The sequence below is a fragment of the Bombina bombina genome, chromosome 1 (assembly GCF_027579735.1).
Source record: "Bombina bombina isolate aBomBom1 chromosome 1, aBomBom1.pri, whole genome shotgun sequence".
NCBI classification, from domain to species: Eukaryota; Metazoa; Chordata; class Amphibia; order Anura; family Bombinatoridae; genus Bombina; species Bombina bombina.
In genome coordinates, this window is record NC_069499.1 from 528,926,026 (window position 1) to 528,951,572 (window position 25,547).

Genomic DNA, 25,547 nt, shown 5'->3' on the forward strand with positions numbered 1-25,547 from the left:
ACTCATTCAAAATATGACAGGTTTATGTGCACCATGGATGTCTTTAAGTGGCAGACAGCACTTGACCAACAACATGCAAATTAGTATTGTATGTTTAACTTAATGTGTTGTTTTTTTTTCATTTAAGAAATATTGTACTTTCCATGTAACTGTTGCATTTTGGTAAATGAGCTGCTGAAATAGTCACAGGGCAAAATTTACTAAAAGTCCTCTCCAATCTCTACAACTTAACCAGCAGCTCCAGTTTATCTAGTTTAGATGCTATTTTAACCAATGGAGAGATGAGTAAGCTTTAGTGAAACAGCGGCACAGAATAACATAGGAGCTGGTGGTCATGAAAAACCTGAAGAGAAAAGGAAACTGGACATTGATTTTAATAAATTGTGCCCATTGCAGATAATACAAAAATACAAGAATATTAATAAAAATGAAATGCGTTAGCAAGCAACAACTTATATCAGTTTGTTATTTTATGTCATTTTATTCAAAATTGAAGCATTTTACAGATGACAATGCCTAGTATATATCCTGAATTCTTCTGAAGGAGCCAACCTTAGGAGAAACTGCACCCCATTCGGTATATCTTCTGAACTCTCCTGGTCTCAAGTAATATTGCCTTCCTCTATAATTGGGCAGCTCATAGAAAATCCAGTGTCCCTCAAGAACATTGCAAGAGTTAATATCTTCATAATTAAATTCTTCAAAGACCTTTGGACAATCCTCTTTGAACTCCATTGTATGACCTCTGAATTCTTCCCTCTCATAAATTCTAATACGGAAGACTCCACGGTGCTGCAATGAAATGAAAACAAGATAAGAAACTTAACAATATAAGCACCAAAATGTTTCATTACTTGATTCAGTCAGTAGCTTGGAAGTAATAAAGCTGTAACTGAAATAGCTTTCAGAGAATGAGAGCTATGCATGTTATTTATGAATGCAGTATGATTTAGTAAACTGAAATTATGGTTTTATTTACATTATCCATAATGTTTTATCTATAGTAAGCCTTTAAGGGTACTTGGTTTATTTCATGTAGCTGTTTCCCTTTAATTCATTGGGACTCAAATATCATACTACCAAATGCTTTGTATACAAGACAATATCTCTGGAATTGCAAAAGTAAGTATAAGTAACCATACCTCCCAACATTTCCCAGAGGCCTTCAGTAAAAGGGAAGTGAGGGGATTGGTGGTGGCCATCTGTGTTTTGTGCGTAAGGTCACATTGAAAGGGGTGTGGCCTCAGTATTGTTCTGGGCAGGGTTGCAAGGATAATGTCAGTGGGGCAAGGAAAATTCCCTAGAAACAGTTGCCCTAGCTAGAGATACTGAGTGTGGGAAAACAGCAAAACCGCAAAACCCCTGATAATCCTGCAGGATCCGGGACAGTTGGGATGAAGAGAACACAAGTTAAACAGCACTAAGAACATCACATATTGATTTATATTAACTTAGATTGCAGCAGTACAAGGCACCACTATGCAAGGTACCACAGTGGTCTGTAAAAGGGCAACTTGCAATCCCAGCAAGGTTTATTAGGTATAGATCACTGTGTAATCATGCAACGAATGAATGTATAATTTCTTTATAATATAAATATAAAACATTTTTTAAGTATAATGCCCGATTTCTAATTGCAACATATAAATAAATATAGGTGCTTCTAATATTTAAAATACATTTTACTAGTTTAAAACAGTTGTTTTGTAATGTGATGAAAGAGAAATCAATAACATACAAAGTTTTTAGTGAAATAATGCAAGACTAAGATGAGTTATAGTTTGTGCCTCTTGCAAAAACAAAAATAGACTAGCCAAGAAGTAAAGAATATTAAGATATTGTAGTTCTTACTTTTATTCCTGTAACTTATCTGTTTTTTTTATGTCTTCAAAATATTTTTTTCTTATTTTGCAATCTGAATATGAGGTAATTTTACTCTATAATTAAATGTATTTTTTCTTATTGGGCATTTTTAACTTTTGAAGTTTTTTTTTCAAAGGAATGAAGAGAAAAGTGACATTTAGGGCCATAGATACGGAAAAAGTTCTATAGAGCCAAGTACACCATTCTGTGGAATAAAAGTATGATAAGTATTGTAAGAAAGAGATTACTGGGGATGGAGAAAGCTATGTGTGCTAATTAAATAAAGAACAAATGTGATAAATAGAAAATATGAAAGGAATAGAAAATCAAAAAAGAAACATTGGGTGGATAGTAATAGAGACCAGTAGGAACAATAGAACATTAACAATAGAAATGTATAGCTGTATCAGTTTCTCTACTCACTTGTGGTATAATACGACATGAGCTGATGGTATCATTGAGTCCCATCCAGTGCTTGTAATCAGGGTATTCACCCCTCTTAAGGAAGTATTGATGCCCCTCCTGGTTAGCGCGTTCGTAAACCATCCAATTACCATTCTCTACTCGTATGGAGTTGCAGCGACTGAAGTGCGAGTGTAGATCAGTACTGTCAGAATTGCACTCATAGGAGCGACCCTGGAAGTTCTTGTCCTCGTAGAAAATGATCTAGAATACAAATGAATTAGTAATACAATACATGTGCTTACAATACTATTAAACCATATGAAATCTAGTTTTAAATTAAAAGTAATTTAACAGTAACATTTAAGTTGTCTGTATTCATTAAAAAAAAATGTTATTAATGGTGTTTCAATAAAATAGAAAGGGGCCCTATACATATATACACAATATATTTGCAATGCTATTTCTTAAAAAAAAAATTATATTCCAATATATTCACATTAGCTATTTCTATCTATGATCATTTTCATTTTTTTTGTTAAAAAATACCAATATATTTCATGTTTCTATTCAAATCTAATGAATCATCTTAATGAAATAACTCTACATATATTGTGTGTAGGTCTGTTATCAGTACCTTTCCCATTTTGGCTATTTTACAGACACTGATTTTCTGTAATTCTAACTGTGAAAGCCCTCTTTATATATACAGCTGAAAGCTGGTTCTGCAATTGTGCAACAATAGAGAGCTCTTTATGTTCTAGAAAGTGTAAGCTTTTAGTTCTATATATTGCTGGTGTCAGTACGTATAGCAGCAGTTTTAAGCATTTTGTTCAACTCTTCCTGTTGCACCTGACATACATGCCTTAAAATAGTGACATTTTATACCACAAAAATAGGGATTGTGTAAAAAGCTTGAAGTTAATCCTTTCAGGTTATTTTAAATTCATAAAATGTGGAAAAATATTACACTTTATTTACATATCATCAAATGATCATTTAAATGGTACTGCAGCAAAATCTACCAAATCAATTTTCATGACATTTTACAGATAATAGAGCTAAAGTTTTAGTTTTTAATAATCAAAATGAGTAATTGCATGTGTGTCCAGCATTTTTTGGGAATATCCTAATAAAGGGACAGATTCTTTCAAATTTGCCAGTCTAGATATGGTTTCTATGCTGACACTCGTATGGGCAGCCCTCGTGAAATTCTATTTAAAAAAGGGCTGTTTCTGCAAGTAGTGAGATGTCTCCCATAGAAATAATAAGAGCTCTCTATTAGATAAATGTTTGCAATGGAGGAGCAAGTACAGAAGGAGACAAATGTTTAAAAGCACCACTAAACGCAGTAGAATTGCACAATTAACAAATGCATAATAAAATCAATGCAATAACGCTCTGAATTTCAAAAAAGCAGTAGTTTTTTTCTGGCAAATTAATTTTTTCTCCCATTTTCCGGCCCCCTGTATCATGTGACAAACATTAATTGACATAAACTGAAAAGTGTCTTAAAATTTCATGCTCTATCTTAATCATAACAGTTTAGTTTGACTTGAGTATTCCTTTAATATGCCTAATACAAATAAATTTACGCTGTTTTCACTGCACTGCACCTTAAATTCCTATTCATAGGTTTTCCTTTCAGAATAAATCGTTTCTTGAGTATTTCGATAAATGTTTTGCCACCTCTTAAGTTGTGAGAAAAAAACAGTGAGAACTGTAGGGCAGAAATGTTTACAGAATTACGCTGGGCTTTGAGAGAAAATTTCTTATACTCCCATTCTCTAATAAAAATACAGAGGATAGGGGGAACTTCCGGGCAGCGTCCTTGTTTAGACGCATAGCTGCATGCTGCTCCAGCTTTCCAACAATTTTCCTTAATTAATACATTCTGAATGGGCTAATCTAAAAAATAGATCTGAGATCTTCTACAGAAGGCACATCTTATGAAACTAGTCTTGAAAGAAATCACTGCTGGCATCAGTGATTGGAGCCCTGTCATTAGCAAGCACGTTTTGTGCTTATAATCCTGAAAAGCATTTAAGATAACCAGCACCACTCAGCCTAGCTATTGCTTGTTGCTTCTGACTTGTGTGAGTAGTTCTTTTGACGAGACAGCACAGATGGTGGCCACATGGGAAGAAGAGCTGCTTCTGATTCTGGAAAACCACTTTGTTAAAATGGAGCACTCGCTGGTAACAGCCTTTTAGCGTACCTTGCGCAGTAGCCCAGTGGACAGCAGCGAGTGTCTTGCAATTACTGAGATTGCGGAGCCATGGGGAGAACCTCTTGCAGATCACTGCAGTTGCAGCCGACGGGTCATATGTGTCCCACGCTACAGGAGATACGGCTTCACAGAGGGACACCATGTATGCTGCAGATGAATGCCCGACAAGGGACACACTGAAACCTGGCTCACAAATATAAAAACCACTCCTCAAGACTCTAAAGGGTGATAGTCTCATCGTTATGGATATCTACACTGAAAGACAACCAGGGACACCTCTAGGCACTTTGCTGATCCATGCCTTATTGTGCAGTAACGGAGCGACTTATATTAAACTGCCTATATATTTTTTTCTGAACAAACTTCATGGAGGGACATACATGACAGATATCTTTCCATATACTTTAATTTTTTAACCCATCCTTGGTAATTCTATACACCTTGCCTCGTGTGGTATCAACTGGAGTGGGTTAAAGCGAACACTCTGTATCAAGTGCAGGCCCTGCCTAGCTACAAGACAATCGATCAGGCAGACTTTGTTTGTGGATAGCAACACTAGAAGGAGGACTTTGTGTTATAAGTTAGATAAAGATGAAAGAGCTATTTGAATCCCTATTTACTAATATCTACATAGGCTCAACACCACTAAATCCATTGAGACATTTTGGAAAAAATAACATGCTATTATGATTGTGGGCTAGACAATATTTAAAAGAAAGGATAAAAAGTGCTCCAAGGGTTAAAGATATAAATATAAAATATAAAAAAGATATAAATAATCTGAATCAACTCTAATATGAAACACACAATACTCAAAAATAAAGATATAGCACTGAGAGCATGAATAATTATATACGCAAATAATAAGATTGACAAAGCTAGTAATAACTAAATAAAGTGCATGCATAAAATATTATAAAGGGACGTCTCCCTTAAAAACAGCTAAAAAACTAAGTGCATGCAAATATAGAAATACTTCTGAATAAAGGCAAACTAAAAACAAAGCATATTTTGTCTCTTAGACGGCATCCACTTATAGTGTAAGTCTTAAAAGTAGGCAAGAGAATGAGGCTGGATTATGTGCCTTAGTAAAGTGCTTGTGTTTCAATATAATCTGAATAAGACCTGATGTCCGTTTCCAACAGTTACACACTGGATCACTCTGCGAATATATTTTCCGCATCTTGGAGAGCTGAAAAAAACCTTAAAGGGACACTGAACCCAATTTTTTTCTTTCATGATCCCGATAGAGCATGATATTTTAAGCAAGTTTCTAATTTACTCCTTTTATCAAATTTTCTTCATTCTCTTGGTATCTTTATTTGAAATGCAAGAATGTAAGTTTAGATGCCGGCCCATTTTTGATGAACAACCTGGGTTGTTCTTGCTGATTGGTGGATAAATGCATCCACCAATAAAAAAAAGTGCTGTCCAGAGGCTGAACCAAAAAATAAAATTTTATATTCCTTTTTCAAATAAAGATAGCAAGAGAACGGAGAAAAATTGATAATAGGAGTAAATTAGAAAGTTGCTTAAAAGTGCATGCTCTATCTGAATCACAAAAGAAAAAATTTGGGTTCAATGTCCCTTTAAATGTTTGGCAGGTGATGATATGACGGGTTTCACTCTTTAAGAGGTGGTGTAGCGGGTTTCGCTCAAGGAGCGATAGTAGTAATAAATTTGTTGCAGCCGCAACTAGGTAATACCCACATGACCTATGTGCACATAACACTAGGTCAAAGATCAGAAGAGTTTGGTAGGATAGTGTCAATATAACCAGTGACAGTTTTGTAACTCCTTGCAATTTGTAGCGGTTACATATATATACTTGCAACTTTGTTCCTTTCCTGATTCCAAGATAAATACTCTATATTTTCTGTATCAGCGATACACCTTTCTGCGTTCTGAATAAAAACTCCTCAGGGTGCGTGCAGGAGATATAGTGGTTCTTTGTAGTGGCAGAAATTACAACAAGTGGTCTTAGTCAACACGTTTCGCCCTATAGAACTGTGTTTTATCAAGACTTCTGGATACTGGTCTTGTTTTTAGTTTGCTTGTATTTAAAAGTATTTCTATATGCGCATGTACTTAGTTTTTTGAACTGTTTTTAAGGGAGATGTTAAATTAAATTATATTCATATACTAGCTAGACAATATTTAAACATACTATAGATTGCAATAAATTCAGTCTTGATAAAGACCTGAGAAGGGGTGGAAACTAACTAGATCGATCTTATTTTCACTAATCCAGTTCTGATTTACCTGTTTAGTGTAGCAAATCTTGATTAACAATTCTGGTGAGCAGATACTATTGAATAAATGCTGGCTTATTCTTATCAAGGTACACTATCAGTGTTTCAATTTTTTCTACAGCTTAAGAGCCACACTAAAGGCTTTATACCTGGATGCTCATATTTTATTTGCATTGAACTAATGTAATTCTATGGGATTTTAGATTAATTAATTTTAGATTATCAATTGCTGATTAACAGCTGATCAAATCGCATTTTTGTTATTTTTGTATTATTTGTCTATTATTATTTTAGAGAATTATAGGTAAAAGTATGTTGTGATTATATAAATTATATATATATATATATATATATACATTTATATATATATATATATATATATATATATATATATATATATCATTCAGTTTTTTTGTTATTGTTGTATTATTTGCCTATTATTATTTTAGAGAATTATAGATTGTTATTGTTACTGTATAAAAAATTGGATGGGTTTAGTATTAATACTAATATTTGCTTCCAAATTTTTATTTTAAGTTCCTATTGGTATACGCTGATTGTTATTGTTATCAGTTTTGGAACAGTAGGAGATCTAAAACAGGGGATTCACATATTTCATTTTCAATAAATAAATTTTAAAAATGTCAATCATGTTATTAATCTCTGTTTGGTTGAATATACGGTGATCCACAATAAATTTGGGCTGATGCTTTCTTAGGTTATCTCAAGGTTGTGTTATATCTAGTATGAAACATTTAAAAAAAAGTTGTTGAAATTATAATTTCCTTTTCCAGTTACAAGCAACACAGTGGTTGCTTTGATTGGCCAGAAACAAATACCATCATTAGACTTTTCAAGGTGATTACTTAGATTCTGCTGCAAATTGCAAAATCCTGTACATTTTGTTAACAAATGTAAAAGTTTAAAACCTTATAATATAAATAAATATTTTGTGAAGACTTATTGCAATGTAATCCTAAAGTATACATACGTACTATGGAAAATAAAATTGTCTTTAAAGGGACACTAAACTGCTCAACTGCAAAATAATAAAAACTACTCACCATGTTATGGTAGCCCCTGGGAGTTCGAAGTAACGGGAAGGGGATTTGACCGTTGGAGGAATTAGGCCTAGTGTGTGATTGGTTGGTATCTGTAAGGGGGCGGGCTTAGCACGCGCTGTTACGCTTTTAAGGAAAGAGCGGGAGAATCTGTCATCAGATTATTTATCAAACCTATGTGGAAAGTGCTTGTTCGTTGAAATTCTGGTGATGGCGCAGTTTGATGAGATTTTTGACCAACTTAAGTTGGAAGCTGCCAAAATGGGCCCTACCTGGCTCGAGGATAAGTTACGTTCCTTTGTTTAGCCCGGTTATCGAACCCAGGGACGATATCGAGGATGCTGCTTCGAGACCTGTGAGGCGTTCGAGGCCCCCAGTTTGTTCGGATCCGGATCCGGAGGGGAGTAATGGCGGACGGAGAAAATCCAGCCCCAGTCCGGGGTTAAAGGCGGCTGTGAGGAAGAAGTCAAGTTCTAGTTCCGGAAGTCGACAGGCCGGAGCTGAGGTTTCGGATAATGCTATGCTGTCCGGGAGCACTTGTTCCCTACCGGAACAATTTGAAGAGCCTGTAAAGAAGGGTGATTCTTTGCCTAAGGGTAAGACGGCCAATTTATGCCAAAAAGTAGTATTTAAGGGAAAAAGGCAAGTTAGTAAAGGTGACGGCCCGCCGAGGCCTAGTTTACCGAGTGGGGGTAAGGAGCAAGTGAGTGTAGGTAGGTTAGAAAGTGCTTTAGTGAGAAAGAAAGGTGAGGGATTGAAGGTGTCGGGTCTGACCGAGCTGCCTCAGGCGGTTGAAGAACAGTTACATAATGTTTCAAAAACGGCACAGATTTTAAGGCCTGGTAGTAATATTGAGGAACAGGCTTATCGAGCATTAGACGAGAGGGTTGAAGGGCTTGAAGTCAGTGAGAGTCAGCATGACACTGAGGTTGATAACGGTGTTGGAGAATTAGCTTTATATTTAGATTCTTCTGAGGAGGATTTTATTCCTCCTTCTCCCAGTGTAGTTAACACCATTCGCCAGTTTAGACCGTCAGTCAGGGTTCCAAGTGATTTGGTTTTAAGGGGTGAGTTAAGAAATTTGAGGGGTAGGAATGTTGATGTAGTTAAAAATTTACCTGTCTCTAACGATGTTTTTCTTTTAGAAGGGAATGAGACTGGGTCATGGCCTGAGAATTCTCCGGGTTTTTTAATGGTGGGAAATGACGGCCTAAGTGGGGATGCTTATGGTCTGCAGGAATCCTGGACGGAAAATATCAGGCTTGATATTGAGGACGGCATTCCGGGGGCGGAACGTTTTAATGCAAGGGGAGAAGAAACAAGGGTGAGTACGGCCAACAATTTTAATTTTGGTCTTCAAGGCATAATGGGACAGAGTCTTAATAATACTTTTCATAGCTCGGTTAATTCTGTTCAACGTCCAAACAGGTCTGGGATTGGGAGAATACAAGGTAGAGGTAGACAACGCAAGAGGTATGGGGATTTAAGGGGAGAAAGGTTTGAGGTTTCATCTGCTAAGAGGGGTAAGGGTGTTTTAGTGGATAGTAGGTTGGTTATGTCTACGGCTAGTAGGGGCATTGGAATTTGGGCACCTTCAGGGGGTTTGTCACATGTTTCTTTTTTGCAGGCGGAAAAAGGTCAACAATTAATAGCTAATACGGATCCCAGGACTACTGGTTTCCAGAATATAGAGAAGGTTACGGCTGCATCTCAAGGGGATCCGTCTGCAGCGTCTCAGGATCCTGGTACAGGTAATGAGGGATCTGGGGCTGTGAATCTGAATGTGGGGGTTGAAACAGTTGGTGTGCATGCTGATCCTTTATCTATAACTGTTGTAGCGGGTTTAAGGGACTTGTTAGCCAAGTTAGAAGGGGCCAAAGTCTCGGGGGGAGTTGCCAATTCATGGGTTCCCCCTGGATTGGCTCCTCAAAATGGGGTATTAGGGATTGTTGGTGAAGGAACAAAAGATGTAGGGTCGGTACCCCAATCTCAAGTGGTTGGTTTGTCCCAGCCAAAAGTGGCTAATGTTGATAATAAAGCGTCTGGGGGTCCTGAGCTTAAGATTGCTGACACGGCCTTGGCCAGGTCTTGTTTGTGTTCTATCGGGCCTTTGGGTATGCACTTGACGGTTGAGTTAAGGGAAAAGATATACAAGAGAGAGTTTATTGAATTATTTTCCCTCCTTCCTCTTGACCAGTCTTTTGAGATACCTGAAGACTCAAAAAAGGATGCGTCCAAGAAGGAGGAGGAAGAGAGGAAAAAACGTTACAGAAAGTTACCAAAAACATTTACTAACTGGTTCCAGGCTTTTGTTATTTATGCTAGTGTATTTGCTGTTAAGTTCCCTGATCATGGCGCGGCTCTTTTTTGCTATTTAGATGAAATAGCCGCTGCTCAGAGAACATATGGGGGTATGGCTTGGTGGGTTTATGATGAACAATTTTGACAACGTTTGTCGGTTAAGCCTGAGATGAAATGGGATGATCGTGATATGGGTCTATGGCTAAAAGTGATGACCCCGTTAAGGTCTTCGCAGCCTTTTCGCGGGGGTGCCGGCAGGTCTCTTCAAAGTGGTTCGTCGGCAACAGTCAAAAAAGGTTTCTGTTTTGCTTTCAATGAAAAGTTCTGTAAATGGGGATCGTCCTGTAAATTCAGACACGAATGCTCAGGGTGTGGGGGATCCCACCCTTCCATTAAGTGTTTCAAAAAGAACAAATTGGGAGGAACCCAGGAGCTTCCTGAAAAAGGGATTAACTCCGGTGAGGCTAAGCGGGATGGAGCTGTGGCTCGTACTCTACACTAAACAGAAGGGCTTTGGTGAAAAGGCCTTATTATTGCTGCATGGTTTTGAGTTTGGTTTCAGAATCCCATCTTCAGGGGGTGTTGTTCATTACAGGGGTAACCTTAAGTCTGCTAGGGAATGGCCTGAGGTTGTTAGGAGTAAACTTGAGAAGGAGGTTTCTTTGGGTCGAATGGCAGGTCCTTTTAAAATCTCTCCTATCCCTCATTTGCGTATTTCTCCTTTAGGAGTGGTTCCTAAGAACCAACCTGGTAAATTTCGTCTTATTCACCATTTATCTTTTCCAAAGGATGGATCTGTGAATGATGATATTCCGGATGAATTATCGTCTGTGTCTTATACATCATTTGATATGGCAGTTAATTTGGTTAGAGAGGCTGGTCAATTTGCTTTAATGGCTAAAGTGGATATTGAGGCTGCTTTTCGGTTACTTCCGGTTCATCCTTCTTCACATTATCTGTTGGGTTGTTGTTTTGAGGGGTCTTTCTACATTGACCTTTGCTTCCCGATGGGTTGTTCTATTTCTTGTTCTTTGTTTGAGTGTTTTAGTTCCTTTTTGGAATGGGTCGTTAAATTCAAGTCTGGATTCTCGTCAGTAGTCCATTATTTGGATGATTTTCTTTTTGTTGGTCCCCCTGATTCGGACGTTTGTTTGAAGTTAAGGGATTGTTTTTATTCAATGGCATCTGATTTTGGGGTTCCTATTGCAATGGAAAAATCTGAGGGTCCAGTTACGGCCCTTAAATTCTTGGGTATTACAATCGATTCCAAAAAAATGGAATGTAGTCTACCTGTTGAAAAGATCGTGGATTTGTCAGAAATGATTCAGCATTTTTTGGTGGACCGTAAGGTGACTTTGAGAGAAATGCAATCTCTGCTGGGAAAATTGAATTTTGCTTGCAGAATCATTCCTATTGGTAGAGTTTTTTCTAGAAGAATGTCACTGGCTACGTCTGGTGTTAGTAAGCCTCATCACTTTGTAAGGATTAAAAAAGGCCACAAGGATGATTTGAAAGTTTGGTTGGAGTTCCTTAAAAATTTTAACGGTGTTGCAATATTTATGGAAGCTAGGATCTCTAATGTTGATTTGGATTTGATAACAGATGCAGCTGGTGGTGTTGGTTTCGGGGCTTATTTTCAGGGGCATTGGTGTGCAGAGGTGTGGCCTCAAGAGTGGGTCGAGTTGGGTTTAACTAGGAACCTAGTTTTCCTTGAACTATTTCCGATTCTGGTGGCTCTGTTTGTGTGGGAACTTGATTTGATGAATAAATCCATATTGTTCCAGACGGATAATATGGGCGTGGTTTCTGCTATTAATTCTTTATCTGCATCATCATTACCAGTTTTGCGTTTATTAAGAGTACTAGTCTTGAAATGTTTAAGTATGAATGTATTTGTCAGGGCAAAGCATATCCCTGGTAAGCTTAATTTGATAGCGGATTCTTTATCTCGTTCACAGTGGTGTCGCTTTCGAGAATTGGCTCCTCAAGCGGATGTAGCTGGCGCGATGTTTCCGGACCAACTTTGGAAGCTTGGGACGGAGGATTGGCTGAATTAATTAAAAAATCTTTGGCTCCATGTACTTGGACGTCCTATGTATCAGTTTGGAGGGAATGGGAAATGTGGTTATGTCAATCTGAAATCAAAGAAGGGTCTGATGATGTCACAGGTTGCTTATTGGAATGGATGTGGCATTGGGGAACTTTGGGTTTGTCACCATCTAATATGGAAAAAAGATTGGCGGCCCTAGCTTTTGTCTGTCTGATGTTACAAAAGTTTTTTGGGTACGTCAAGTTCTTAAAGGCTTGAAGAAAAAGGCAAAGGTTAGAGATAAGAGAAGGCCTATTACATTTTCTTTACTTAAAATTTTTTGGGTAGTATTGGCTGAGATTTGTGCATCAAGATTTGAAGTAATATTGTTCAGAACGGCCTTTGTATTGGCCTTTTTTGGGGCATTTAGACTTTCGGAATTGGTAAGCCCTAGCAAGAAAGTTTCAGGAGGTTTACAAAAAGAAGATGTATTATGGAACGAGAGCAGGGTAGAAATCTTACTGAGAAGTAGTAAAATGGACATCTATGGGAAAGGCAAGAATATAGTGCTGTTCCCTAGTGGTGGAGAGATATGTCCATGTCAGGTAATGATGCTTTATGGGTCCATACGGCCTTTGCAAGATGGCCCTTTGTTGGTTCACTCAGATGGTTCCTTTTTGTCACAGTATCAATTTAGAGCCATTTTAAAAGGTTCAATTGTTTTATTGGGTTTTAATCCATTAGAGTTCGGGTCTCACTCATTCCGGATTGGAGCTGCTACTGAAGCTGCTATGTTAGGTCTCAGAGAGGATATAGTAAAAAAGATTGGTAGATGGGGTTCAAGTCGTTATAAATCCTATGTTAGGCCTGATTTGAGGGTATAAAAAAAAACAAAAACCTTGAATAGAGCGTATGTTTTGGAATGTTTGAGCTGAAATCATCCTGAATACTCTCTTTATTTCTTTTATTTTAGGTGTGAGGATCGTATGGGTGATGGGGCATTCGTTTATATACTGGGCCAATGCTGAGGCCAGTAAGAAAATGGGCGGCCTTCAGCTCGGGTGTCCAGTTGATCAATGGGAGGTCAAATGGTTTGGGATTAGGGGCATGTGCTGGGAAATCTTGTTTCCTGTTTTTCTAGATTATAGCAAAGTTTTTCATCACCCTGATGTTTTGATAGTGCATTTGGGGGGAAATGATTTAGGTATGATTCCTCAAAAAGAATTAGTGAGAAGAATTAAAAGGGATTTGGGCAATATAAAGGAGCTTTATCCCGGAATAAAAATAGTCTGGTCACAGATTACTCCTAGGCTGGTTTGGAGATCAGCAAGGGATTATGATAGGTTAGAAAAGAGCCGCAAGAAAGTTAACAAAATAGTTAGCTCTTTCGTTAAAAGGTTGGGGGGAGGTGTTGTTTTCCACCCAGATTTCGAAGTAGAAGGGGCTGAGGAATTCTACTTAAAAGATGGTGTTCATTTTAACCAATTTGGGCTGCAGCTATTTCTTTTTGATATAAAAGAAGCATTGGAAAAAATTTTGGGTTTGGCGGGACTGGGCTGTTCGGTCAGTCCAGTCGGTGGCGGGGGTGCTAGTTCCCAGACAAATATGGTAAGCAATATGGCCAAGTGATTTTGAGGATTTTAAGTAGTTGCCTCTCCATGGGGTGAGTGGGCAACTGGTTTTATAGGGGCAAGGGGTTCCCTATTAAAGTGTAGGTGTCCTTGGACGGACTCAACGGGGATATAGTTGAGTCGAGTTTTTGAATAACGGCCATCTTGTTTTGTGGGTTTGGGAACTAGCACCGCTGTGGGGAATTGACAGTTTTGATTGGAATGTTATTTATGAACATCAGGTATGTTCTGTTAAAATGTTTGAAAATATTTATTACACAATATTTAACTTATGTTGTTAATAAAATGGCTGCGGCCAATTTTTATACCAAAGTTGTGTGTAACTCCTTATTTATAGTAATTATGTTAGCTAATAATTGTTATAAGGTTAGGCCGGGGATTGACGACTTTAAAGGTCAGGGAGCCCCTGGGAGTTCGAAGTAACGGGAAGGGGATTTGACCGTTGGAGGAATTAGGCCTAGTGTGTGATTGGTTGGTATCTGTAAGGGGGCGGGCTTAGCACGCGCTGTTACGCTTTTAAGGAAAGAGCGGGAGAATCTGTCATCAGATTATTTATCAAACCTATGTGGAAAGTTCTCCCTCCCTCCCTCCCTAATTTTGTTTTCCTTCCTTGTTTCGTGTTTGTCGCAGCAAGGCGGGGGTGCTAGTTCCCAGACAAATATGGTAAGCAATATGGCCAAGTGATTTTGAGGATTTTAAGTAGTTGCCTCTCCATGGGGTGAGTGGGCAACTGGTTTTATAGGGGCAAGGGGTTCCCTATTAAAGTGTAGGTGTCCTTGGACGGACTCAACGGGGATATAGTTGAGTCCAGTTTTTGAATAACGGCCATCTTGTTTTGTGGGTTTGGGAACTAGCACCGCTGTGGGGAATTGACAGTTTTGATTGGAATGTTATTTATGAACATCAGGTATGTTCTGTTAAAATGTTTGAAAATATTTATTACACAATATTTAACTTATGTTGTTAATAAAATGGCTGCGGCCAATTTTTATACCAAAGTTGTGTGTAACTCCTTATTTATAGTAATTATGTTAGCTAATAATTGTTATAAGGTTAGGCCGGGGATTGACGACTTTAAAGGTCATGCATTTCATCCTAGTTCTGCAGCTGTTTTAAAATCAGTTCTCCTTTTTTAATGCCTTAAAGGTGACAGATACTGAAGCTCCGCCTCTTTGTACTGGGCACCTCCATATTAGAGATCAGGTATTCTCACAGCTTGTGACAGAAGCAGTGCACACTCACAGATCAGTAAAACTTCCCACTTTTTTACAGCTGTGTCATTTGCTTGGAGTTAGGGTGCATGATGCATCATATAAACTTTACTTTTTTGATTTTATTTTATTTATTTATTTACAGTTTAACAGTTAAACAAAATATAACTCTCAACAATAATATAAAGCAATGCAGCCTTTGCAAAAATGTACAGTCCCTGCTTTGTATCATGTACCCTAACCTGAAGCATAGTATTCAGTTTTCAAAAAGTTGACTACCTCATTGATATGTAAATAAACACTGCTTCTTTCACAGTATGTTAGACTATTGTGCTCCAAGATGGCAGCCCCATTACAAAAAGGTTGATCCACACTATCAGATAATATTTCAGGGGTTAAAACAGGAAAATGGCTTTAAATAGAGCTGTAGCAAAAGGAGGAAAATAAATAGCATAGTGAGTAGTAACCTTTTAAGGGTAGTTGTGTCCAGCACCTTAATGTCCCTTTAATGTCCTTTCAAAGAAAATTCTAGTGGGAAGAACGGTGGTAATATGACCCCAGTAAAGGACATAATTTGAAATATATTTATGGAAAAGTATTCTACTTCTAAATGCCTCTGTTATCCATCTGGAAACTCATTCAAAATATGACAGGTTTATGTGCATCATGCATGTCTTTAAGTGGCAGACAGCACTTGACCAACAACATGCAAATTAGTATTGTATGTTTAACTTAATGTGTTTGTTTTTTTTTCATTTAAGAAATATTGTACTTTCAATATAACTGTTGCATTTTGGTAAATGAGCTTCTAAAATAGTCACTGGGCAAAATTTACTAAAAGCCCTCTCCAATCTCTACAACTTAACCAGCAGCTCCGGTTTATCTAGTTTAGATGCTATTTTAACCAATGGAGAGATGAATAAGCTTTAGTGAATCAGCGGCACAGAATAACATAGGAGCTGGTGGTCATGAAAAACCTGAAGAGAAAAGGAAACTGGACATTGCTTTTAATAAATTGTGCCCATTGCAGATAATACAAAAATACAAGAATATTGATAAAAAAAGAAATGCGTTAGCAAGCAACAACTTATATCAGTTTGTTATTTTATGTCATTTTATTCAAAATTGAAGCATTTTACACATGACAATGCCTAGTATATATCCTGAATCCTTCTGAAGGAGCCAACCTTAGGAGAAACTGCACCCCATTCGGTATATCTTCTGTACTCTCCTGGTCTCAAGTAATATTGTCTTCCTCTATAATTGGGCAGCTCATAGAAAATCCAGTGTCCCTCAAGAACATTGCAAGAGTTAATATCTTCAGAATTAAATTCTTCAAAGACCTTTGGACAATCCTCTTTGAACTCCATTGTATGACCTCTGAATTCTTCCCTCTCATAAATTCTAATACGGAAGACTCCACGGTGCTGCAATGAAATGAAAACAAGATAAGAAACTTAACAATATCAGCACCAAAATGTTTCATAACTTGATTCAGTCAGTAGCTTGGAAGTAATAAAGCTGTAACTGAAATAGCTTTCAGAGAATGAGAGCTATGCATGTTATTTATGAATGCAGTATGATTTAGTAAACTGAAATTATGGTTTTATTTACATTATCCATAATGTTTTATCTATAGTAAGCCTTTAAGGGTACTTGGTTCATTTCATGTAGCTGTTTCCCTTTAATTCATTGGGACTCAAATATCATACTACCAAATGCTTTGTATACAAGACAAACTCTCTGGAATTGCAAAAGTAAGTATAAGTAACCATACCTCCCAACATTTCCCAGAGGTCTTCAGTAAAAGGGAAGTGAGGGGATTGGTGGTGGCCATCTGTGTTTTGTGCGTAAGGTCACATTGAAAGGGGTGTGGCCTCAGTATTGTTCTGGGCAGGGTTGCAAGGATACTGTCAGTGGGGCAAGGAAAATTCCCTAGAAACAGTTGCCCTAGCTAGAGATACTGAGTGTGGGAAAACAGCAAAACCGCAAAACCCCTGATAATCCTGCAGGATCCGGGACAGTTGGGATGAAGAGAACACAAGTTAAACAGCACTAAGAACATCACATATTGATTTATATTAACTTAGATTGCAGCAGTACAAGGCACCACTATGCAAGGTACCACAGTGGTCTGTAAAAGGGCAACTTGCAATCCCAGCAAGGTTTATTAGGTATAGATCACTGTGTAATCATGCAACGAATGAATGTATAATTTCTTTATAATATAAATATAAAAAAATTTTTAAGTATCATGCCCGATTTCTAATTGCAACACATAAATAAATATAGGTGCTTCTAATATTTAAAATACATTTTACTAGTTTAAAACAGTTGTTTTGTAATGTGATGAAAGGGAAATCAATAACATACAGAGTTTTTAGTGAAATAATGCAAGACTAAGATGAGTTATAGTTTGTGCCTCTTGCAAAAACAAAAATAGACTAGCCAAGAAGTAAAGAATATTAAGATATTGTAGTTCTTACGTTTATTCCTGTAACTTAATTATCTGTTTTTTTATATCTTCAAAAAAAATGTCCTTATTTTGCAATCTGAATATGAGGTAATTTTACTCTATAATTACATGTATTTTTTCTTATTGGGCATTTTTAACTTTTGAAGTTTTTTTTTTTCAAAGGAATGAAGAGAGAAGTGAAATTTTAGGGCCATAGATACGGAAAAGTTCTATAGAGCCAAGTACACCATTCTGTGGAATAAAAGTATGATAAGTATTGTAAGAAAGAGATTACTGGGGATGGAGAAAGCTATGTGTGCTAATTAACCCCTTAATGACTGAGGACGTGCAGGGTACGTCCTCAGAAAAAAGGCAGTTAATGCCTGAGAACGTACCCTGCACGTCCTCGGTCTGGAAAGCAGCTGGAAGCGATCCTGCTCGCTTCCAGCTGCTTTCCGGTTATTGCAGTGATGCCTCAATATCGAGGCATCCTGCAATAACATTTTTAAGCCATCCGGTGCAGAGAGAGCCACTCTGTGGCCCTCTCTGCACCGGAGATTGTTGGCTTACCGCGTTGGTGGGTGGGAGGCTGGTGGGAGGCGGGTGGTGGCCATCGATGGCCTTGGCGACGTGCAGGAGGGGCGGGATCGTGGGCGTGGGCGATCGGGGGGGCGCACTGACGCACGCGCGTGCACGGAAGGGCGGGGGCGGGCGCGTGCACGGGGAGGGAGCGGGTGGGAACCGCTACACTACAGAAAAAAGTAAAAAAAAAAAAGCATAAAAAAGGGAATAAAAGTTTTTTATTTATTAATCAATTAAGGTGTTGGGGTTTGTCTGTTAGGGGGGGGTGAATCTACACTACAGAATTTCTATTTTTGTTTTAAAAAAACACGTTTTTTTCTTGAAACTGGGTATGTAAATATGCTAAAAAAAAAAAAAGAACAAATTAAAAAAACCTTTTATTTTAGTACTGGCAGACTTTCTGCCAGTACTTAAGATGGCGGGGACAATTGTGGGGTGGGGGAGGGAAGGGAGCTGTTTGGGAGGGATCAGGGGGTCTGATGTGTCAGGTGGGAGGCTGATCTCTACACTAAAGCTAAAATTAACCCTGCAAGCTCCCTACAAACTACCTAATTAACCCCTTCACTGCTAGCCATAATATACGTGTGATGCGCAGCAGCATTTAGCGGCCTTCTAATTACCAAAAAGCAACGCCGAAGTCATATATGTCTGCTATTTCTGAACAAAGGGGATCCCAGAAAAGCATTTACAACCATTTGTGCCATAATTGCATAAGCTGTTTGTAAATAATTTCAGTGAGAAACCTAAAATTGTGAAAAATTTAACGTTTTTTTAAATTTGATCGCATATGGTGGTGAAATGGTGGCATGAAATATACCAAAATGGGCCTAGATCAATACTTGGGGTTGTCTACTACACTACACTAAAGCTAAAATTAACCATACAAGCTCCCTACATGCTCCCTAATTAACCCCTTCACTGCTGGGCATAAAACACGTGTGGTGCGCAGTGGCATTTAGCAGCCTTCTAATTACCAAAAAGCAACGCCAAAGCCATATATGTCTGCTATTTATGAACAAAGGGGATCCCAGAGAAGAATTTACAACCATTTATGCCATAATTGCACACGTTGTTTGTAAATAATTTCAGTGAGAAACCTAAAGTTTGTGAAAAAATTTGTGAAAAAGTGAACAATTTTTTTTATTTGATCGCATTTGGCGGTGAAATGGTGGCATGAAATATACCAAAATGGGCCTAGATCAATACTTTGGGATGTCTTCTAAAAAAAAAATATACATGTCAATGGATATTCAGGGATTCCTGAAAGATATCAGTGTCCCAATGAAACTAGCACTCATTTTGAAAAAAAGTGGTTTGGAAATAGCAAAGTGCTACTTGTATTTATGGACCTATAACTTGCAAAAAAAGCAAAGAACATGTAAACATTGGGTATTTCTAAACTCAGAACAAAATTTAGAAACTATTTAGCATGGGATTTTTTTGGTGGTTGTAGATGTGTAACAGATTTTGGGGGTCAAAGTTAGAAAAAGTGTGTTTTTTTCCATTTTTTCCTCATATTTTATAAAAAAAATTAGAGTAAATTATAAGATATGATAAAAATAATGGTATCTTTAGAAAGCCCATTTAATGGCGAGAAAAACGGTATATAATATGTGTGGGTACAGTAAATGAGTAAGAGGAAAATTACAGCTAAACACAAACACCGCAAAAATGTAAAAATAGCCTTGGTCCCAAACGGACAGAAAATGGAAAAGTGCTGCGGTCATTAAGGGGTTAAATAAAGAAAAAACATGATAAATAGAAAATATGAAAGGAAGAGAAAATCAAAAAAGAAACATTGGGTGGATAGTAATAGAGACCAGTAGGAACAATAGAACATTAACAATAGAAATGTATAGCTGTATCAGTTTCTCTACTCACTTGTGGTATAATACGACATGAGCTGATGGTATCATTGAGTCCCATCCAGTGCTTGTAATCAGGGTATTCACCCCTCTTAAGGAAGTATTGATGCCCCTCCTGGTTAGCGCGTTCGTACACCATCCAATTACCATTCTCTACTCGTATGGAGTTGCAGCGACTGAAGTGCGAGTGTAGATCAGTACTGTCAGAATTGCACTCATAGGAGCGACCCTGGAAGTTCTTGTCCTCGTAGAAAATGATCTAGAATACAAATGAATTAGTAATACAATACACGTGCTTACAATACTATTAAACCATATGAAATCTAGTTTTAAATTAAAAGTAATTTAACAGTAACATTTAAGTTGTCTGTATTCATTAAAAAAAAATGTTATTAATGGTGTTTCAATAAAATAGAAAGGGGCCCTATACATATACACAATATATTTGCAATGCTATTTCTTAAAAAAAAAATTATATTCCAATATATTCACATTAGCTATTTCTATCTATGATCATTTTCATTTTTTTTGTTAAAAAATACCAATATATTTCATTTTTCTATTCAAATCTAATGAATCATCTTAATGAAATAACTCTACATATATTGTGTGTAGGTCTGTTATCAGTACCTTTCCCATTTTGGCTATTTTACACTGATTTTCTGTAATTCTAACTGTGAAAGCCCTCTTTATATATACAGCTGAAAGCTGGTTCTGCAATTGTGCAACAATAGAGAGATGCTCTTTATTTTCTAGAAAGTGTAAGCTTTTAGTTCTATATATTGCTGGTGTCAGTACGTATAGCAGCAGTTTTAAGCCTTTTGTTCAACTCTTCCTGTTGCACCTGACATTACATTGCCTTAAAATAGTGACATTTTATACCACAAAAATAGCGATTGTGTAAAAAACTTGAAGTTAATCCTTTCAGGTTATTTTAAATTCATAATATGTGGAAAATATTACACTTTATTTACATATAATCAAATGATCATTTAAATGGTACTGCAGCAAAATCTACCAAATCAATTTTCATGAAATTTTACAGATAATAGAGCTAAAGTTTTAGTTTTTTTAAACAATCAAAATGAGTGCCACCTCTTCTTAAGTTGTGAGAAATAACAGTGAGAAATATAGGGCAGAAATGTTTACAGAATTACGCTGGGCTTTGAGAGACAATTTCTTATACTGATATCTTCTACAGAAGGCACATATTATGAAACTAGTCTTGAAAGAAATCACTGCTGGCATCAGTGCTCGGAGCTACTTTGAGATCTTGGCCTGCACAATGCCCCCCCCCCCCCGTCAGGGCACCTCAGGGCCCTGAGTTAGCAAGCACGTTTTGTGCTTATAATCCTGAAAAGCATTTAAGATAACCAGCACCACTCGGGCTAGATATTGCTTGTCGCTTCGCACTTGTGTGAGTAGTTCTTTTGACAAGACAGCACAGATGGTGGCCATGTGGGAAGAAGAGTTGCTTCTGATCCTGGAAAACCACGTTGTTAAAATGGAGCACTCACGGGTAACAGCCTTTCAGTGTACCTCGTGCAGTAACCTGGAGGACAGCAGCGAGTGTCTCACAATTACTGAGATTGTGGAGTCATGGAGAGAACCTCTTGCAGATCACTGCAGTGCAGCCGACGGGTCATATGTGTCTCACGCTACAAAAGATACGGTTTCACAGAGGGACACCATGTATGCTGCAGATGAATGCCCGACAAGGGACACACTGCAACCTGGCTCACAAATATCAAAACCACTCCTCGAGACTCTAAAGGGTGATGGTCTCATCGTTATGGATATCTACACTGAAAGACAACTGTGGACACCTCTAGGCATTTTGCTGATCCAAGCCTTATTGTGCAGTAACGGAGCGACGTATATTAAACTGCCTATATGTTTTTTTCTGAACATACATCATCGAGGGACATACATGACAGATATCTTTCCACATACTATTATTTTTTAACCCATCCTTGGTAATTCTATACACCTTGCCTCATGTGTGGTATCAACTGGAGTGGGTTAAAGCGAACACTACCCGTCTGGAGGACCACTTCTGCCCGGCTTGGATGAAGACCTCTGCCCGTCTGGAGGACCACTTCGCCCGGCTTGGATGAAGACGTCTCCCGGTAAGTCGATCTTCAGGGGGTTAGTGTTAGTTTTTTTTTAAGGGTGTATTGGGTGGGTTTATTTTTTAGATTAGGGGAGTTTTTTGGATACTTTTTTTTGGGGGGGTTGGTTGTGTGGGTGGTGGGTTTTACTGTTGGGGGGGTTGTTTTTATTTTTTTTTACAGGTAAAAGAGCTTATTACTTTGGGGCAATGCCCGCAAAGGCCCTTTTAAGGGCTATTGGTAGTTTAGTTTAGGCTAGGGTTTTTTTTTATTTTGTTTTTTTTTTTATTTTAATAGGGCTATTAGATTAGGTGTAATTAGTTTAAATTTCTTTAATTTGTTTATTATTTTCTGTAATTTAGTGTTTTGTTTTTTTGTACTTTAGCTAATTTAATTTAATTTGGGTAATTGTATGTAATATATTTAATTGTATTTAATTTAGTAAATTTATTTAATTATAGTGTAGTGTTAGGTGTAATTGTAACTTAGGTTAGGTTTTATTTTACAGGTACTTTTGTATTTATTTTAGCTAGGTAGTTATTAAATAGTTAATAACTATTTAGTAACTATTCTACCTTGTTAAAATAAATACAAACTTGCCTGTAAAATAAAAATAAATACTAAGCTAGCTTCAATGTAACAGGGTTTATTTTACAGGTAAGTATTTAGTTTTAAATAGGAATAATTTAGTTAATGATAGTAATATTTATTTTGATTTCTTTTAATTATATTTAAGTTAGGGGGTGTTAGGTTTAGGGTTAGACTTAGGTTTAGGGGTTAATAACTTTAATACAGTGGCGGCGACGTTGGGGGCGGCAGATTAGGGGTTAATAAATGTAGGTAGGTTGCGGCGATGTTAGGGCCGACAGATTAGGGGTTAATAATATTTAACTAATGTTTGCGAGGCGGGAGTATGGCGGTTTAGGGGTTAATATGTTTATTATAGTGGCGGCGGGCTTGGGGGGCGGCAGATTAGGGGTTAATAAGTGTAGTTAGGTGGCGGCAGAGTAGAGGTTAATAAATATAATGTAGGGTTCGGCGATGTTGAGGGCAGCAGATTAGGGGTTAATAATTATATTTTAGGTGTCAGCGATGTCGGGGCGGCAGATTAGGGGTTAATAAGTGTAAGATTACGGGTGTTTAGACTCGGGGTTCATGTTAGGGTGTTTTGATGTTAGGGTGTTAGGTGTAGACATGATTTGTATTTTCCCATAGGAATCAATGGGGCTGCGTTAAGGAGTTTTACGCTGCTTTTTTGCAGGTGTTAGACTTGTTTTCAGCCGGCTCTCCCCGTTGATTCCTATGGGGAAATCGTGCACGAGCACGTACCACCAGCTCACCGCTGACTTAAGGAGCGCTGGTATTGGAGTGCGGTAATGAGCAAAATTTTGCTCAACGCTCACTTCTTGTCTTTTAACGAAGGGTTTGTAAAAACTCGTAATACCAGCGCTGCATGTAAGTGAGAAGTAAATGAAAACTGCTCGTTAGCCTCTAACGCAAAACTCGTAATCTGGGCCACTGTTTTTGTATTTTATTGTACCCTATTGTATCAATGCAATGTTTTGTTATTTTTTAGATTAGGGTTTTTTTTTAGATAAGTTTTTATTTGGGGGGTTGGTTGTGTGGGTGGTGGATTTTACTTTTGGGGGGGTTGTTTGTATTTTTTTTTACAGGTAAAAGAGCTGATTACTTTGGGGCAATGCGCCGCAAAAGGCCCTTTTAAGGGCCATTGGTAGTTTAGTTTAGGCTAGGGTTTTTTTTTTTTTTTTGTTTTTTTTTTATTTTAATAGGGCTATTAGATTAGGTGTAATTAGTTTAAATTTCTGTAATTTGTTTATTATTTTCTGTAATTTAGTGTTTTGTTTTTTTGTACTTTAGCTAATTTAATTTAATTTGGGTAGTTGTATGTCATTTATTTAATTGTATTTAATTTAGTAAATTTATTTAATTATAGTGTAGTGTTAGGTGTAATTGTAACTTAGGTTAGGTTTTATTTTACAGGTACTTTTGTATTTATTTTAGCTAGGTAGTTATTAAATAGTTAATAACTATTTAGTAACTATTCTACCTCATTAAAATAAATACAAACTTGCCTGTAAAATAAAAATAAATCCTAAGCTAGCTACAATGTAACAGGGTTTATTTTACAGGTAAGTATTTCGTTTTAAATAGGAATAATTTCGTTAATGATAGTAATATTTATTTTGATTTCTTTTAATTATATTTAAGTTAGGGGGTGTTAGGTTTAGGGTTAGACTTAGGTTTAGGGGTTAATAACTTTAATATAGTGGTGGCGACGTTGGGGGCGGCAGATTAGGGGTTAATAAATGTAGGTAGGTTGCGGCGATGTTAGGGCCGGCAGATTAGGGGTTAATAATATTTAACTAATGTTTGCGAGGCGGGAGTATGGCGGTTTAGGGGTTAATATGTTTATTATAGTGGCGGCGGTGTTGGGGGCGGCAGATTAGGGGTTAATAAGTGTAGTTAGGTGGCGGCAGAGTAGTGGTTAATAAATATAATGTAGGGTTTGGCAATGTTGAGGGCAGCAGATTAGGGGTTAATAATTATAATTTAGGTGTCAGCGATGTCGGGGCGGCAGATTAGGGGTTAATAAGTGTAAGATTACGGGTGTTTAGACTCGGGGTTCATGTTAGGGTGTTAGGTGTAGACATGAATTGTATTTCCCCATAGGAATCAATGGGGCTGCGTTAAGGAGTTTTACGCTGCTTTTTTGCAGGTGTTAGACTTGTTTTCAGCCGGCTCTCCCCGTTGATTCCTATGGGGAAATCGTGCACAAGCACGTACCACCAGCTCACCGCTGACTTAAGCAGCGCTGGTATTGAAGTGCGGTAATGAGCAAAATTTTGCTCAACGCTCACTTCTTGTCTTTTAACGACGGGTTTGTAAAAACTCGTAATACCAGCGCTGCATGTAAGTGAACAGTAAATGAAAACTGCTCGTTAGCACCGCATAGCCTCTAACACAAAACTTGTAATCTGGGCCACTGTTTTTGTATTTTATTGTACCCTATTGTATCAATGCAATGTTTTGTGGACCAGGACATACTTGAAAACGAGAGAAATCTCAATGTATCCTTCCTGGTAAAATATTTTATAAATAAATAAGGAATGTAACAAAGCATGCAAAAAAGCAATTAAATTAGCCAAAATTGAAAATGAAAGTTTAATTGCAAAGGACTCTAAGTCTAACCCTTAAAGTACATAAATAGCAAAACAATATAAGGACAATATAGGTACATTAAAATGTGTGGAGGGCAACATGATTAACAGTGACAGGGAGAAGGCTGAGTTACTAAACCAGTTCTTTTCTTCAGTATACACAAGAGAAGAACCAATGGGGGATACTTTGGAAAAAACTAGAACATGGCAGCCCATATCATTAGCTGGGTTATGTCTACAGGATATTTAAGGAAACAACTGGATAATATTAAGGTAAATGAAACTCCAGGCCCAGATGGAATACACCCAAGGTCATTAGTAAAAACTAAAGCAATATTATTGAATATAAATTATTTTCGGCAAAGAAAAGTCTAT

At 37.4% G+C, this 25,547-nt stretch overlaps 2 protein-coding genes across 2 annotated transcripts; both read right to left on the reverse strand.

Moving 5' to 3' along the window:
• Nucleotides 1-516: 516 nt before the first annotated feature.
• LOC128638677 (gamma-crystallin 1-like) lies at nucleotides 517-2,911 on the reverse strand. The gene is made up of 3 exons (XM_053690794.1): nucleotides 2,903-2,911; nucleotides 2,287-2,529; nucleotides 517-792 (listed from the first exon to the last, which is right to left on the reverse strand). Exons 1-3 carry the CDS (start codon nucleotides 2,909-2,911, stop codon nucleotides 517-519), a joined length of 528 nt encoding a protein of 175 aa, XP_053546769.1.
• A 13,220-nt stretch (nucleotides 2,912-16,131) lies between these two features.
• Nucleotides 16,132-20,521, reverse strand: LOC128638687 (gamma-crystallin 1-like). Its single transcript, XM_053690807.1, has 3 exons — nucleotides 20,513-20,521; nucleotides 19,899-20,141; nucleotides 16,132-16,407 (listed from the first exon to the last, which is right to left on the reverse strand). The coding sequence occupies exons 1-3, from the start codon at nucleotides 20,519-20,521 to the stop codon at nucleotides 16,132-16,134; spliced, it is 528 nt and encodes a 175-aa protein (XP_053546782.1).
• Between the last annotated feature and the right edge of the window lie 5,026 nt (nucleotides 20,522-25,547).

Excerpts from the sequence above, each read along its gene's own strand:
- LOC128638677 (XM_053690794.1), bottom strand. Across the intron at positions 793-2,286 it reads CATGTCGTATTATACCACAA|CACCGTGGAGTCTTCCGTAT; the intron begins GTGAGTAGAGAA and ends ATTTCATTGCAG.
- LOC128638687 (XM_053690807.1), bottom strand. Across the intron at positions 16,408-19,898 it reads CATGTCGTATTATACCACAA|CACCGTGGAGTCTTCCGTAT; the intron begins GTGAGTAGAGAA and ends ATTTCATTGCAG.